This window comes from Enhydra lutris, unplaced genomic scaffold, assembly GCF_002288905.1.
Source record: "Enhydra lutris kenyoni isolate GAN:26980312 unplaced genomic scaffold, ASM228890v2 scaffoldscaffold13, whole genome shotgun sequence".
NCBI classification, from domain to species: domain Eukaryota; kingdom Metazoa; phylum Chordata; class Mammalia; order Carnivora; family Mustelidae; genus Enhydra; species Enhydra lutris.
The window spans coordinates 47,746,414-47,759,692 of record NW_019154097.1 but is presented as its reverse complement, the minus strand read 5'-3'; the positions used below and the strand labels follow the sequence as shown (position 1 = coordinate 47,759,692).

Sequence of the window (13,279 nt, the reverse complement as noted above, 5' to 3'; positions counted from 1 at the left end):
CGTGGCGTCTCGGGGGCTGCTCCCAGCCTCAGCGGAGCTTTTCTTCCTTTGTCAGGTTTTCCTTGGGAGCGCGTCCCCCGTCCTTAGCCTTTCTTTGCTCGTCCCAAAATGGTGGCGTCACCGACTGCTTCTGGTTTTGGCAGCTGGTAAACCGTTTGACAGTGTCTCGGGCTCCGATGATATTTCGTTCTTAAAAATGTGCGTGCCTTCGATCGAGCGGACTCGGTGCAGTGCTTTCGCCTCAGAGCAAGTGGTGTGAGAGGACCCGTTGGTCCCCAAATGTCAGTGTTTGCTGCGCCTCAGGCGGGGCCCTTCCGGTAATAGCTCGAACGCTAGCGGCCGACCCGAGGCCCCGCGACCTGTCGACTCTTTACTGTGTGTGGTACCGGCCCCTTGCCACGTTAGGGGTTTGAATCCGTGTGGAGGGGACTCTCCAGGCTGCAACGTACAAGAAAGGTGCAAACATGAAATGCATGTTGCTTGTTTGGGGGGCCTCGTTTGGCTAACTGAAAAATTCAATCGAAAAACAAACCAACACACCTCATTGGCCCTTGGAAAAATCTGCACTTTTTTTTTTTCCCTTGTGCGGGGCAAACTTGGCATTTTGGTCTTGGTTTTTTTTCCCTTTTGAATCCCCCATAATGCATTATGTTTGCCCTTCCTTGTAGGGTCAGCCAGGAGAAAAGGGAAAGACCAGCCTGAGAGTCGGCGTCCTGGACCTTTGCCGGCCTCCCCTCCTCCTCAGTTGTCCCGCAACACGGGGGAGCAGGCTTCCAATACTAATGGTACACACCAGTTCACACCAGCGGGGTTAACGCAAGACTTTTTCAGCTCATCCCTGGCAAGCCCCAGCCTACCCCTGGCTTCTACGGGAAAATTTGCACTAAACTCTCTCCTCCAACGACAGCTCATGCAGTCCTTCTACTCCAAGGCCGTGCAGGAAGCAGGAAGCACAAGCATGATTTTTTCAACAGGTCCATACAGCACAAACTCCATATCTTCCCAAAGTCCATTACAACAGAGCCCAGATGTAAATGGCATGGCCCCGTCTCCCAGCCAGTCAGAGAGCGCTGGGAGCGCCTCCGAGGGCGAGGAGATAGACACGGCCGAAATCGCCCGGCAGGTGAAGGAACAGTTGATCAAGCACAATATTGGACAGCGTATTTTCGGACACTATGTCTTGGGACTGTCTCAAGGGTCCGTGAGCGAGATTCTGGCCCGGCCCAAGCCCTGGAATAAACTGACCGTTCGCGGCAAGGAGCCCTTTCACAAGATGAAGCAGTTCCTCTCGGACGAGCAGAACATCTTGGCTCTTCGCAGCATCCAAGGCAGACAAAGAGGTGAGAGGCTTTCGGGGGCCGGCGCCAGCGTGGGAGCCCGGTCAGGGCTGTGTGTGTGAGTGTGCGTGTGCGCGCGCGACAAAACATTTGCGCATCACATCAGGTAAAGTTCTCTTGAGTTCTACCATCTCTAGGGGCCGAGGGTCGGCAGGCGTGAGCCAGAGCCCGTAGATTGGGGCGGGGGGGGGGGGGGGGGGGGTCTGGCCTCTGACACCCGCTGAGCACCTCGCATATAGGAGACCGAGAACCTCACTGAATCAGACAGAATCACACCCCGTACACACATCCCAACAGGTGTAATGTCCAGTGGTCCAATGGGCCGTGGGTGCCGGCCTCACGTGAGAGGAGCACCCCCCCGGTGGCATCCGGCCCTAGGGCCGCAGCAGCAGCGGCCAGGGTCAGGCCTGGGGGGAGCGTATCAGCCACGTGTCCTCTCCTCTTCCCCGCACGCACAAGGGAGCGTGTCCTGTGGCCGGCTTCCCTCACGGTGCTGGCCTCTGTTAGCAATTTGTGCAGCCCCATGAGCCCAACACGCCTGCCTGGAGAAAGATGCGTGAAAGTTTTATTGAAACAGCCCTCCTGCCCCACACTCCCCCAAAAAAGCAGAAGTCCGTTCGCGTCCCTGATTGAAAGAATCCCGTCCCTCTTGAACGACGGGGATGGTTCTGCTAAACCAGCAGTGGTAGAGAGGGGTAGATCTTAGCAGAGGCGTTTGAAACACGACAGACGGAGGAGGGAGCCGTTCCAAACAGCGTCGATTTGCACAAAGCACGTCGAGCTCTCTCTGGCGATGTTTACTGAAATCGACTGTCTTTGGATGATTAATGTGAGCTTTGTTCCGGGGGCTGGTGGGCCACACGCGTGGCGGCAGGCGGTGCTCCCTCCGTTGGACCCTCATGGCGTCGGTGCCGTGGGCCACTCTTTAGGTCTGTCTGATCTTCCGCAACAGAGCCGTGGCCTCTGCAGGCCGGCTGGCCAGGGAAGGGCCTCTCAGAAGTTTCTGGTTAACTCCCGAGTCGCACAGGAAGCCCTGAGCCCTTTCTGTAGTGACAGGCGGCTCAGATGTCATGTCGCACAGCCCATATCGTCAACACCACCATCCCCCTGATTGTTTTGTTCTTACCACACTTGTTTTTCAACAGAGAACCCAGGCCAGAGCCTGAACAGACTATTTCAGGAAGTACCGAAACGAAGAAATGGGTCCGAAGGTATGTGGCAGGCAGGTGTTTTTCTTTGCAGTTAGTAACACCTGGGAAGCAGCATGTCCTTAGCTGTGCATTTGGGTTAAAAACTGTGCAGTGTGATTCTGGCCTGGAACCTGATGGAAAAACAGCTAGTAAGTATGAAACAGAGCACGGGCCCAAGGACGTACAGTCCCTTCCTCCTGAGCTGCCCACGCTCTGCCGGGTGCGGAAGAGGCCAGGAGAGAAAGCGCCCCTAAGAATCAGTGCCCCAGTGCCATCCCAGCCCCCGTTCAGGTGCAAATTACACGCCCCCCCCCCCTTTTCTCAGAAGCGGGCAAGAGCGTAACAGTCATCGCTCTGAGAAAAATCAGATGGCTGAGTCAGGTGACATGCTGCTGCTTCCTTGTACTTCCTTTAAACTCTGAACTGGGTTAAAGGTGCTACAGAACGAACAAATTCCAGCGAACTCCACACGTGGTCGGTTCTCCTCTGGGCCCCCCCTGCGCTCCTTGGTACTGCATCTTGAAAGGGGCTTGGCCCCGCGGTCTGCTTCTTTTGCAATGGTTTGGTGTGGCGGCGCATACTTAGAAGGCAGTGGAGAAGTCAGATATGCTCTGTGGAAGGCTTCCAGAAGGAGCCGGGGCCAGCCCCTGGGCCTCCGTAGCTTCCGTGCGTCCGTGCATGTGGCTACTCTGCAGGGCGCCACCCTGTGACCAAGAGACTGAGGTCTCGTCCTCGATGGAGCCCTGCTGGCTCCTCGCCTCATTCATAAATTTTTAAAAGACGGCATGTGATCCTAGAGCCGAAACAGGAAGCCTTCATCCTCTTCACCTTGTGTGTGCCCTTGACCAATAGGTCATCCGCCTCGACCCTCCACCCGCCTCTCCCATCGTTGCTTTTTGCGGGGGGACACCAGTGTCCCAACAGATGTGCAGAACCTCGAGCACGGTCCCAGGCCAAAGCAATTGTTGGGGTCCCTTTTAAATGACTCGCAAACACCACTGCCTTTTTCGGGCCTTCCTCCGGTTTCGCGCCGGAGTGGGTGGCCTGCTCTCCCTGGTCCCGCCCCGCGGGTGCCGTCCAGTTGGGGTCGCTGGGAGAGCTCGTCCCGCTGGCCACCAGGTAGATTCCGCAGGAAGCCCTTCCTGCCCGGGGCCGTGACGAGGCACGCTCCGCAGGTACGGCTCAGCGGGAGGCCACGCCTGCCTCCCTAACCTTCACCGGCCTCGGCTCGGCTCAGGAGCCGCTGATCAGAATGACCTCTTCGCACAGCACTGCTATGTGTTTGGCTGTTTGCTCCGCATCGGCAGCTCTGATGTCATGGGTGTGGCTTCTCCCTGCAGGTAACATCACGACCCGGATCCGAGCCTCCGATTCCGGATCCGACGAAGCAGTCAGGTCCATCCTGGAACAAGCCAGAAGGGAGCTGCAGGCACAGAAAACGGGTACGGAATCCGCTACTCTGACCACTGTCTTCCAGGCTGACTTAGAAGAATTGTCATGAGTGTTGTGCTTCGCGGTAATTAACTTGGAAAAAAAAAAAAAAACCACGCAGTAGAAGGTGTGTTTTCCAGCTTTTAGGCAAGTGCAGCGGGGAGCAGGTCTGCGTGCTCTCGATCCTCCTCGTAGTTTCCCATCTTTTTATCAGGCCATGTCCTAGCATTGACTCAAGACGATTACCCCTGGCCTGGACTGTCCCCGACTTACGTGGACAGACAGTCTATGTCTCATTTCCTTCTCTAGATGCCACACGGGCTTTGTTACTCAGATATGTCCTTGACTAGACCCTGAAAGAGAACGGGTGCAAAATCAGTCCCGAGCTGCTTTCCAGAATGAACGTGGCCGAGCGGGAGGTTGTAGTGGGCGGAGGTCCGGCTCTGCGGTCCGGTGGCCTCCCTGAGAGCTGCCTCGTCTGGCGGGGGAGAGCACCCAGGCTCAGGGAGGCTGACTGTGAGGCACACTGGCTGTAGATTCGGCTCAGACCTGCTGCCAGAGAGGAGACCCGAGCGTCTGGGTTCTCGCTCTGGGGTGCGGCATGTGGGCACACACCAGCCCTGTACCCTTGAGGCCCCTGTCTGCAGAGCTGCTCGCCCGTGGACCTGGGCGCAGGGATCCCTCCAGGCCACCACCCGGTCCCTCCCCTGGTTGCTGGGCCCTCCCCCAGGCCGGCCCACTCTCGCGTGATTCATTCAGTGCGAGCCCGGAGCTCCCTTCTGGGGGCCAGGCCTGGGCTTGGCAGTTTTACCGCCCCTGTCCTATCTAGACTCGATCCTCCCCCTTGCCCTGAAAGACACATACTGTTCTCCCTACCGCTGATTCTCAGACTCGGGCTCCGAGTGAGAACGGTGTGCTCAGACTAGTTAAACGGCAGGTCCTGGGTGGCAAACCGGGTCTCTCAGCTCTTGTCCTGGCATCTGCCCCTCTGCCACCATCTGCCTCCTCACAGGGACCCCAGGGCACCGGGTGGGAGACCGTCCTGTGAGACCTCAGGCCTGACGCTGGGGGGGACCTTCCACGTGGCGTAGCTTGTCCTCCCCAGACCAGAGCTGACTTGCAAGCCAGGCCCTCCCCTGGGCGGCTGAACAAAGAAGCGTGGCCGGACACCCTGATGGGGTGGGAGGCAGCCCCAAGTCGAGAGCAGAAAGGCCCGGTTTCTCCTGCAGAGCAGTGGGGTTCCGCCTGCGCCCCGAGGGTGCTGTGGGGATCATGTGGGTCCAAGAAGCAGGGCCTCTGGTCACCCAGTAAAACCAAGGCCTCGAGAGGCCTAAAAGGTTGTCCCTGTTGCTTGAAGGATTTTTCAAACTCATTCAAGGTGGATGAAAAGCTGGCTTGTGTGATTCCCTCCACCAGACACAAAGGTGCCTGCGCGCGCGCGGGAGCCTTCAGCCTGCGCGGCTCAGCCAGGGCCTCGCTCCTCGGTCTCCGGGGGCTGGGGCCTGGGCACATGCATTTTAACAAGCCCAGCGGGTGATCCTGGGGCAGAGCCCTCGTTAAGAGTCCTCGATCCAACCCATCACCCGTCCCAAGCTCACAGAGGGGAATCCTGAGGCCTAGCCATCCCCTGTGACTCCCGCAAGGTCGCAGCCCCGGCTTCCCGGGCCAAGGCCTGGCCACTGTTGCTGGCCACGCCACAGTCACCTGCCCGGGGAAGAAGAAACGTAAGCCAGCCCAGGCACACCCGTGTCTCACTGGAGACTCCGGTCTCACGCTGCAACCGTTAGCAGAAATTCTGTTCCTAAAGGTTGGCACAACCACTACAGTTTTGGAATTTAGCACAGGAGAATTTTGTTTAGAAATCCTCAGGGATGATGGCGTGTCCCCGGGTGTTTGCCTGTTGCCCTCTTCCCCCCACACTCGGGGATAATGAACCCTTTTAGATGGTGTGAGGTAAAGGCCAGTGGGTCTCCGAGAGGTGACGTTACTCCATCTGGCCCTGCCCAGACAGGAAGCTCACGGGGTCCCCTGCCCAAGGAAATGTTGGCAGAGAAGGGCAGCTTGGTTCTCCCGGAGAATCCGCATTTTGTGGGAGGCCCGGTTAGAAGGAAGCGGAGGGAAAGCAGCGAGTTCCCAACCGCAAGGGGTGAGCCCGCCACCGTCTCACATCTGTGTTTGCTCCGTGCAGCAGAGCCGGCCCAGCCTTCGTCCACATCCAGCAGCGGGAGCTCCGACGACGCCATCCGCTCCATCCTGCAGCAGGCCCGCCGCGAAATGGAGGCCCAGCAGGCCGCCCTCGACCCCGCCTTAAAGCCCGCGCCATTGTCCCAGGCGGACCTCGCCATCCTGACCCCCAAGTTGATACCCTCCTCGCCCATGTCGTCCGTGTCCAGCTACCCTCCGCTCGCCCTCTCCTTGAAGAAGCCCCCCTCCGCCCCCGATGCCGGCGCCGCCGCTCTGCCCAACCCCCCGGCCCTCAAAAAGGAGTCCCAGGACGCGCCCGGGCTGGACCTCCCAGGAGCGGCCGAGTCCGCACAGGGGGTCCTGAGACACGTGAAGAGCGAGCTGGGCCGCGGCGGCGTGTGGAAGGACCACTGGTGGAGCCCCGTCCAGCCCGAGCGCAAGGGCGCCGCGCCCCCCGAGGACACCAAGTCGGAAGACGCCGGCGGCGCGAAGGAGAAAGGTGGCAGCAGCCAGCCGCGGGCCGAGCGCAGCCAGCTCCAGGGACCCTCGTCGTCAGAGTACTGGAAGGAGTGGCCCAGCGCCGAGTCACCGTACTCCCAGAGCTCGGAGCTGAGCCTCACCGGGGCCAGCCGCAGCGAGACGCCCCAGAACAGCCCCCTGCCCTCCTCCCCAATCGTGCCCATGTCCAAGCCCGCCAAGCCCTCGGTGCCTCCGCTGACCCCGGAGCAGTACGAGATCTACATGTACCAGGAGGTGGACACCATCGAGCTCACCCGGCAGGTGAAGGAGAAGCTGGCCAAGAACGGCATCTGTCAGAGGATCTTCGGGGAGAAGGTAAGGGGCTGGGTTCCGGGGCCTGGCTTTGCCCGTCTGTCTGGAGGACGTGGCCGTCACCCCTGTGCTGAGCCGCGGAGCAGAAAGGCTCGTCCACCCCCAGACTTCCGGAGGGGCTGGCCGGCGAATGTTCCATCTGCCATGTCCCCGGCTGGGGCGAGACTCTGGGCTAGGCCCCGCCACCCACCACGCTCCTTTCCGCTCCCGGTGACGCTGAAGTCGCCGCTCGACAGAAAATGGAAGTGAGGCTCAGGGAGGTCAACTGTAGCCCCCCAGGCGGCCGGTGGCTGAGTTCACGTCCCACCTCTCTGCCAACTGGGGCCCAGACACACCTCCACAGGCTTTTTTTTGGCCAAAAAAGATCTGAGCCCATAGGGAGCCCCCCAGTGTACAGAGACGCAAAAGGCACAAGATAGGAAAAGCTCGTGTCACGTGATAGGCATAATCAGTCGTACCTTCTCATAATTCCGAATAATCATAATAATAATCATAATCTGTTCAGCCACACTGGTGAAACGACCTGCCCAGAATCCATCGCTCGGGCGGCGGGGGCCGTGCCCGCAGCTGGCCCCGGGAGCCCCCGTTTGCACGTCTTCCCTCCCTGGCTCCTAAAAGCACAGCAGTTCGTGAATGAGCCCCCAGACCCTTTCTGTTTTTGGCACTTCCTGGTAACAGATTCAGAATAATGGGGATTTACCGGGCGTGTAAAACAGAAAATAAATATAATACCCCAGCATCATTTCCAAGCATCATGAGAAGCCCTCCGCTCCCCTAAAAGGCAGCCTCCCTGGGGGGGGCACATGGCAGGGTCAGCAGTGGCCTCTGATGGGGCCCCACGCAGGGTCTCCCTCCCTCCCCCCCCGCCCCATGTCCCCTCCAGCCCCGCACTGTCCTGCCTTCCCTTCAGCATTTGCAACGTCCCGAGCCTCGGAGCCTTACAATATCTCAGCGGTGACCTCTTTGTCCTGATTTTGCAAAAGGTGATGGGGTGGAGAGAAGTGAGGCTGAGAATTTAAAGTCCCTTGAAATTTCTAGTTCAGTGTTGTAAAAATATCATGGGAGAACATTTAAATAGACATTTGTGCTCATGCCTTAAATTTAGCAGAGACTTAATAGCGTTGAACTTGTTTGGCCCGTGAGTGCAGTTTATTCTGGAACTTGAGAACTTTTCAAAAGAGTGATCGAATGCAGCCCCTAAATATCTCTGGGCTGCATCTGTGTCCTGTGGGGGGTGTTTGTGCCCATACATATGTATGGCCATATGTGAGCGTTCGAGAAAACTCGGGCATGTACGTGCAACTTGTCGGTCGTCTGCAGGGAGTCTCACTCCCGGGCTGGCGCCCCCATTGCCGCCGGCTAACCTCTGGGCCCCCACTGTAGAGCAGGGCATGGTCAGAGAGAGCGGACCTTGGGGAGCCTGGCCCGGCGCCCCAAGGACGACCGGCCTCCCGCATCCCGCCAGCATCCGCTGCTCTGGCTGCCAAAGGGGTCCTTGGCCCCAGCACCTCTGCCTTTCTTGGCGCCCCCAGAGAGCAAGATGGCTTCAGTGCTGCCTCCTCAAGGGTGTCGGGATGAGAGCCCCGTGGCCTCGGCAGGATTGAGGCCCCTGGCAACATCCTGTCCCCTCTCCCCGGGAGCAGAAAGCTAGGACATTAATGCCCCCTGGTGACCTTGAAAAGCTTATTCCCCCACCCCAGGCTGAGGCCCTCCACCAGGCCCAGGGTTTGGGTGGGGGCGGGGGGAACGCGGTCTGTGCTCAGCCCCTAAAACGCGCACTGGGTGTCGCCCATCTCGGCCTCGTGGTACATCCCGTCCCTGATGCCGTGTCTTTGATTGCCACTCCAGGTCCTAGGCCTGTCCCAGGGCAGCGTCAGTGACATGCTGTCCCGGCCAAAGCCTTGGAGCAAGCTGACACAGAAAGGCCGCGAACCCTTCATCCGGATGCAGCTCTGGCTCAACGGCGAGCTGGGCCAGGGTGTCCTGCCCGTGCAGGGACAGCAGCAAGGGCCAGGTAAGGGCAGCCCTGGCCAGAGTGCCTACGGGCGGGGGGAGGGGAACTGTACCCAGGAGGCTGCCAGCTGAGCCCTCAGTGGTCGCCTGGTGCCCGGAGGCCGTGAACTGCCCCCTTCCTCCTCCACCTGTCGCCTTGGGACTGATGGCAGCTTTTAGGGGAGAGAAGATTGTGCTTCGCTCATTTTATAAGCAGCGGAAAATGAGTTACTAATTAAGAAAATGCTGTTGATACATAAATACAAGTAAAAGTCAAGTAGCTAAATCAGGGAATCAGGAGAGAAAATCATCCAAAGACACAGAGGTGAAAGCACGGGCTCTGGCTTCCACCTGCCCCCGCCTAGAGGTCCCGGCTCTCTCCCAGCAGAGCTGCGCCTGCCTGCACGGGCCCCAAGTTCGGCCCCCCCCCCCCGGAAGGAGTGGGACCTTTGGGGCCCTTACGCTGTCCCGCATTCCACCGGGCTGGGTGCATTAGGAAGCTCTGAGCGCTGCGGCTTGTGTCCTCATCTAATTGTCTTCCTGTGTCTCATTCAGTTCTCCATTCTGTGACGTCACTACAGGACCCCCTGCAGCAGGGCTGTGTGAGCTCAGGTAAGCAGCTGATTTCTGTTGTTTTGGTGTGAAATACTTGCGTCCCCTGTATGTCTGTTTCCCTGTCCGCTGGTCTGGTGGATCCCTGGTGCTGGATCCAGCGGGGCTGAAAATGCTCTATCCCGTTGGCACGCTAGGTTCACGTGGTCCTACATTCTAATGGAGACGGGGAGAGTTGGCAGGCGAGCAGGGGTTTCCTCCAGCATGTTCCTGCTTGCCACCAAAGTCTTTCACCCGTCTGTGGCTTCTGGTGCTCGGGTCTGGGGGCTGGGGTCCAAGTCAGAGACAGATTCTCTACCCAGAGGGCTTCTGGATGAATAGGAGGGGACAGGATCAGATGCGCGATGCTCCCACAGCAGAGTCATGGTGGGGAAAAGTTGAGTCCATCTGGAAGAACTTGGGGCCACCTTTAAGCAAGAAGGCTGGGGAAGAAGGACACGGCAGGCAGGGTCACATAAAGGAGCCAGCCGAGGGCCGCTGGGAACCGTTCGGGGTGTGACTGGATACAAAGGCACTGATGCCCGGGAGCTCGGGGCTGAGGATGTGAATCTAGCCTGGAGGCGGGGGCGGGTGAGGGGCCTGGAGCGCCGGCCGGCTGGGACACTAGTGGCTGCTTACTGGCATCTGAAGCCCCGAGGTCTCGGAGGCGGCATTCCTGCCCTGCAGACCCCTCGCAGCGGCGCCGTGCTCCCCAACCCCCTCGCGTGTCCTCCGCACACTCCCGCTGGCGCAGAGCTCGGCTCGCCCAGCTTCCAGGCACAGCCGGCATCTTGAGCTTTTCCTCGTTTTTCCTTTACTTTTCTAAACATGTTGATTAGTCTCCATAGCCCATTGATTCATTGAAAACACAAACAAAGCTAAGTGAGGAGCGCGAAGCCCGCCAGCCTGCTGCAAGTTTTACGAGGGAAAACGTGTGTAGCGCGGGGAACAGCTGGCCAGCAGCGGCCGCTACCGCTGGGAGATGCCAAACCACGCACAGGTGCAGCGGACCGGCCGCTGGCGGCACAGTGCCCGGCGGAGTCGCGTGGGGTGTCCCCATGTGCTTTTCACCCAGGTGGGGGCGGGAGGCTGCCTTGTACCCGAATGGTCGGTCTCCTTGGCTGGGCATCTAACTGGAGCGGTTGTCCGCCCGCAGAAGGATCCCTTCTCGTGCCATTTCCGGGTCGGGCAGTGCCACTGACAAGCCCCGGAGGACTCGCCCGGCCCCGGCTCCCCTTCCGGATGCGGCAGGGCAAGTGGTGCCCAGAGCTGTTTGCGCCCGAGCTTTGCAGACGCTTGCACGGAAAATCAGCCCTGCCTCTTGCTCCCACGGAGAGCTGGCCTCCCACTGAGCCCTCCGAGAGCATTTCCTGCCCCACCGGAGTCAGGACCAAACATGGCAGGATGTGATCAAAATCACTTGCTCCTAAATAAAATGGGAAACCTGCAATTCCAGGTCCATTATGATCGATGCCCAAATCTTCTCCACGTGTGAACAGATCCTTAAAAAGAATGGCTTTCCGCTCTTTCTCATCCGGCAGGTCGTTGGTACCATGCTGGACTTCCGTTGTCCGTCGTCACGTTCCCAACGTAGGAAAACCACCGCGGGCTCCTCGGAGGGCCGTAAATGGTATTTGTAAGGTATAGAATAAGGTGATGCGTGGAACTCTTGGAAGGTCTGCAGATTGGCAGAGGCAGGGAACCCCTGGGTAAAAGTGAGCACTGAAGAACTTTCCAGTGGTTTCTGTGAAGATGGGGCAGGCAGGCCTCTCCCCGTGTCACCTCAGCCAGACGAAGACAGACTACAGACAGTTCCCCCACCATGCACGTTGTCAGTCAGCAATAGGGAAACTGTGGACATAAGTAGTCATGGTGATTGTGGAGAGAAATGGAAAAATGTTTCATGTATTCTAGAAAAATATTTTTTTAAAGATTTATTTATTTTAGAGAGTGCATACACATGCATGGGGAGGGGAGGGGGCAGAGGAAGAAGGAGAATGTCCAGCAGACTCCCCACCCGGTGCGGAGCCCCATGCGAGGCTCGATCCCGGGACCCTACGATCATGGCCTGAGCCCAGAGAGTCGGACACTCAACCGACCGAGCCACACAGATGCCCCTAAATTCTTTTAATATCACGATGGTAGCTAAGCCAAAATGTTTCTCTGGATCGGCAAAGACTAGAAAGTGCTTGTCGGAACGAGAAGGACGATTATCACGGGGGCGGGATTGTTTCTTCACTATCAGTGTTATCCTCTCAAGAGCGTTTCTAAAAATCAAAGTCGCTGAGCTTTTCAGTATGTGGAATTTAGATGTGAAGAACAGAATCATTTTATGATGGTGACTACTGGTAATTCACTGGGATGGGTGCCCAGAGGAGAGTCCAGAATCTTCCCTGACCGAGGAGAGAATCAGGATGTCTCTGAGGAAGGCTTCAGTGATGCTGTCCCAAAGGCATGGTCGTGAAGGCCCCGGTTCTAGGGTTTCCCCAGGGTTCTGGCTCTCTGTCCTCACCATGGCTACCACGGAATCCTTCCAAGACGCCCCGCGGACCTAGAATGATGATGTCCTCGGTGGTGGCTCCGTGAGGGCTGGTGGCAGCAGGAAGATTACCCCAACCCCGGGTGGGCTGGTTCCTGAACACCGGGGAGAAACGCTCAGCATGTGAGCCTCCGGGCCTCCGAGCCGGCCTGGCGGTGAGGGGCGTCCCCTGCGCGGAAGGCCTCTGGGACACTGGCCTGTCCGCGACCCTTCAGTGAGGGAGGTACGTCTCAGAGCGGAGAACGCGTGGGCCCAGCGCAGGGCTCTGTGCTCCGTTACCATGGCGATGAGGTGCCCGCGAGTGGAGCGCGGCCTCACTCATCCGAGCCGCAGGCTGCTGACGCGGGAATCCGTTTGCCTCACTACAGAATCCCCGTCTGCCTCTTCCTGCCCGGCGCTGTCGCCCCCAGGGTCTCTGTTTCCCTTAACGATCTGTATGTCAAGCTTGTTGGTGGGTGTCACAGCGAGAGAGAGACCGAACTTTGAATCCCATCACCACTTCCTGTCGGTGACCCGAACCATTCCCGAATGTTCCTTTGCTGAGCTGAGCATTGGGGCGATGGCTTTGGGCCTTCAGGAAGCTTGATGCCCTTTACTGCCGGCGACCTGTGCGTTTTCTTGGAAGCCGTGGGGGCCTCGATGAAGGGTCAGGAAAGCAGGGGGTTCCGTGCCACCCACATGAGTACCTTTAAAAAAGAAGGGGCTGTGGGGCTTAAAGGCCAGAACTCCAGATCGTACTAGTGAATGTGTTTCTAGGCAGCCCAGCCCTCCGCAAGCATTTCTGAGCTGGCTTCTTTGAAAGTCGCCAGTGTCTCGGGGAGGGGCGTCGCCAGCTCCATCCAGGGTCGTCTTTGGTCGAATATGGCAGGCGTGCTTAAAGGTGGATTAGCGAGGAGGCCTTTGGGGATAGAGTCTCCGCGTCTTCCTTTTGTCTGTCTTCTGCCCCAGGTATGGCACATCAGCCGACCTTGCAGTGCCTAGCAATCGCGGTGCTCTGGGGAAGCCAGGAAAGCGCTTACGGGGGGTGGGGGGGGGGCTGTGCGGCTGGTCTTGGAGTGGGGCCTGCTGTCCAAGCTTACCGGGCAGCCGGCTTTATTAAAGGGAAGAAAACCTTGAGCTTCGAGGAAGGGGGTTGCATGCGTGCCCACGGATAGCTAGGTAGGTAGGTCCACGCCTAGATCACT

General features: G+C 58.6%; 1 protein-coding gene across 8 annotated transcripts in view; it reads left to right on the top strand.

The window, feature by feature from the left end:
• Positions 1–13,279, top strand: part of LOC111146355 (cut like homeobox 1) — a 353,463-nt gene that overhangs the window by 280,813 nt on the left and 59,371 nt on the right. For 3 of the 8 annotated variants that reach the window (XM_022501878.1, XM_022501877.1, XM_022501876.1), the window contains exons 15-20: positions 669–1,340; positions 2,483–2,548; positions 3,868–3,969; positions 6,147–6,976; positions 8,822–8,987; positions 9,521–9,577. The exons of the other annotated variants lie outside the window; for them this stretch is intronic. In XM_022501878.1, the coding sequence (XP_022357586.1) occupies positions 669–1,340; positions 2,483–2,548; positions 3,868–3,969; positions 6,147–6,976; positions 8,822–8,987; positions 9,521–9,577 (1,893 nt within the window). The remainder of the gene's footprint in view (positions 1–668; positions 1,341–2,482; positions 2,549–3,867; positions 3,970–6,146; positions 6,977–8,821; positions 8,988–9,520; positions 9,578–13,279) is intronic. 8 annotated transcript variants of the gene reach the window in all.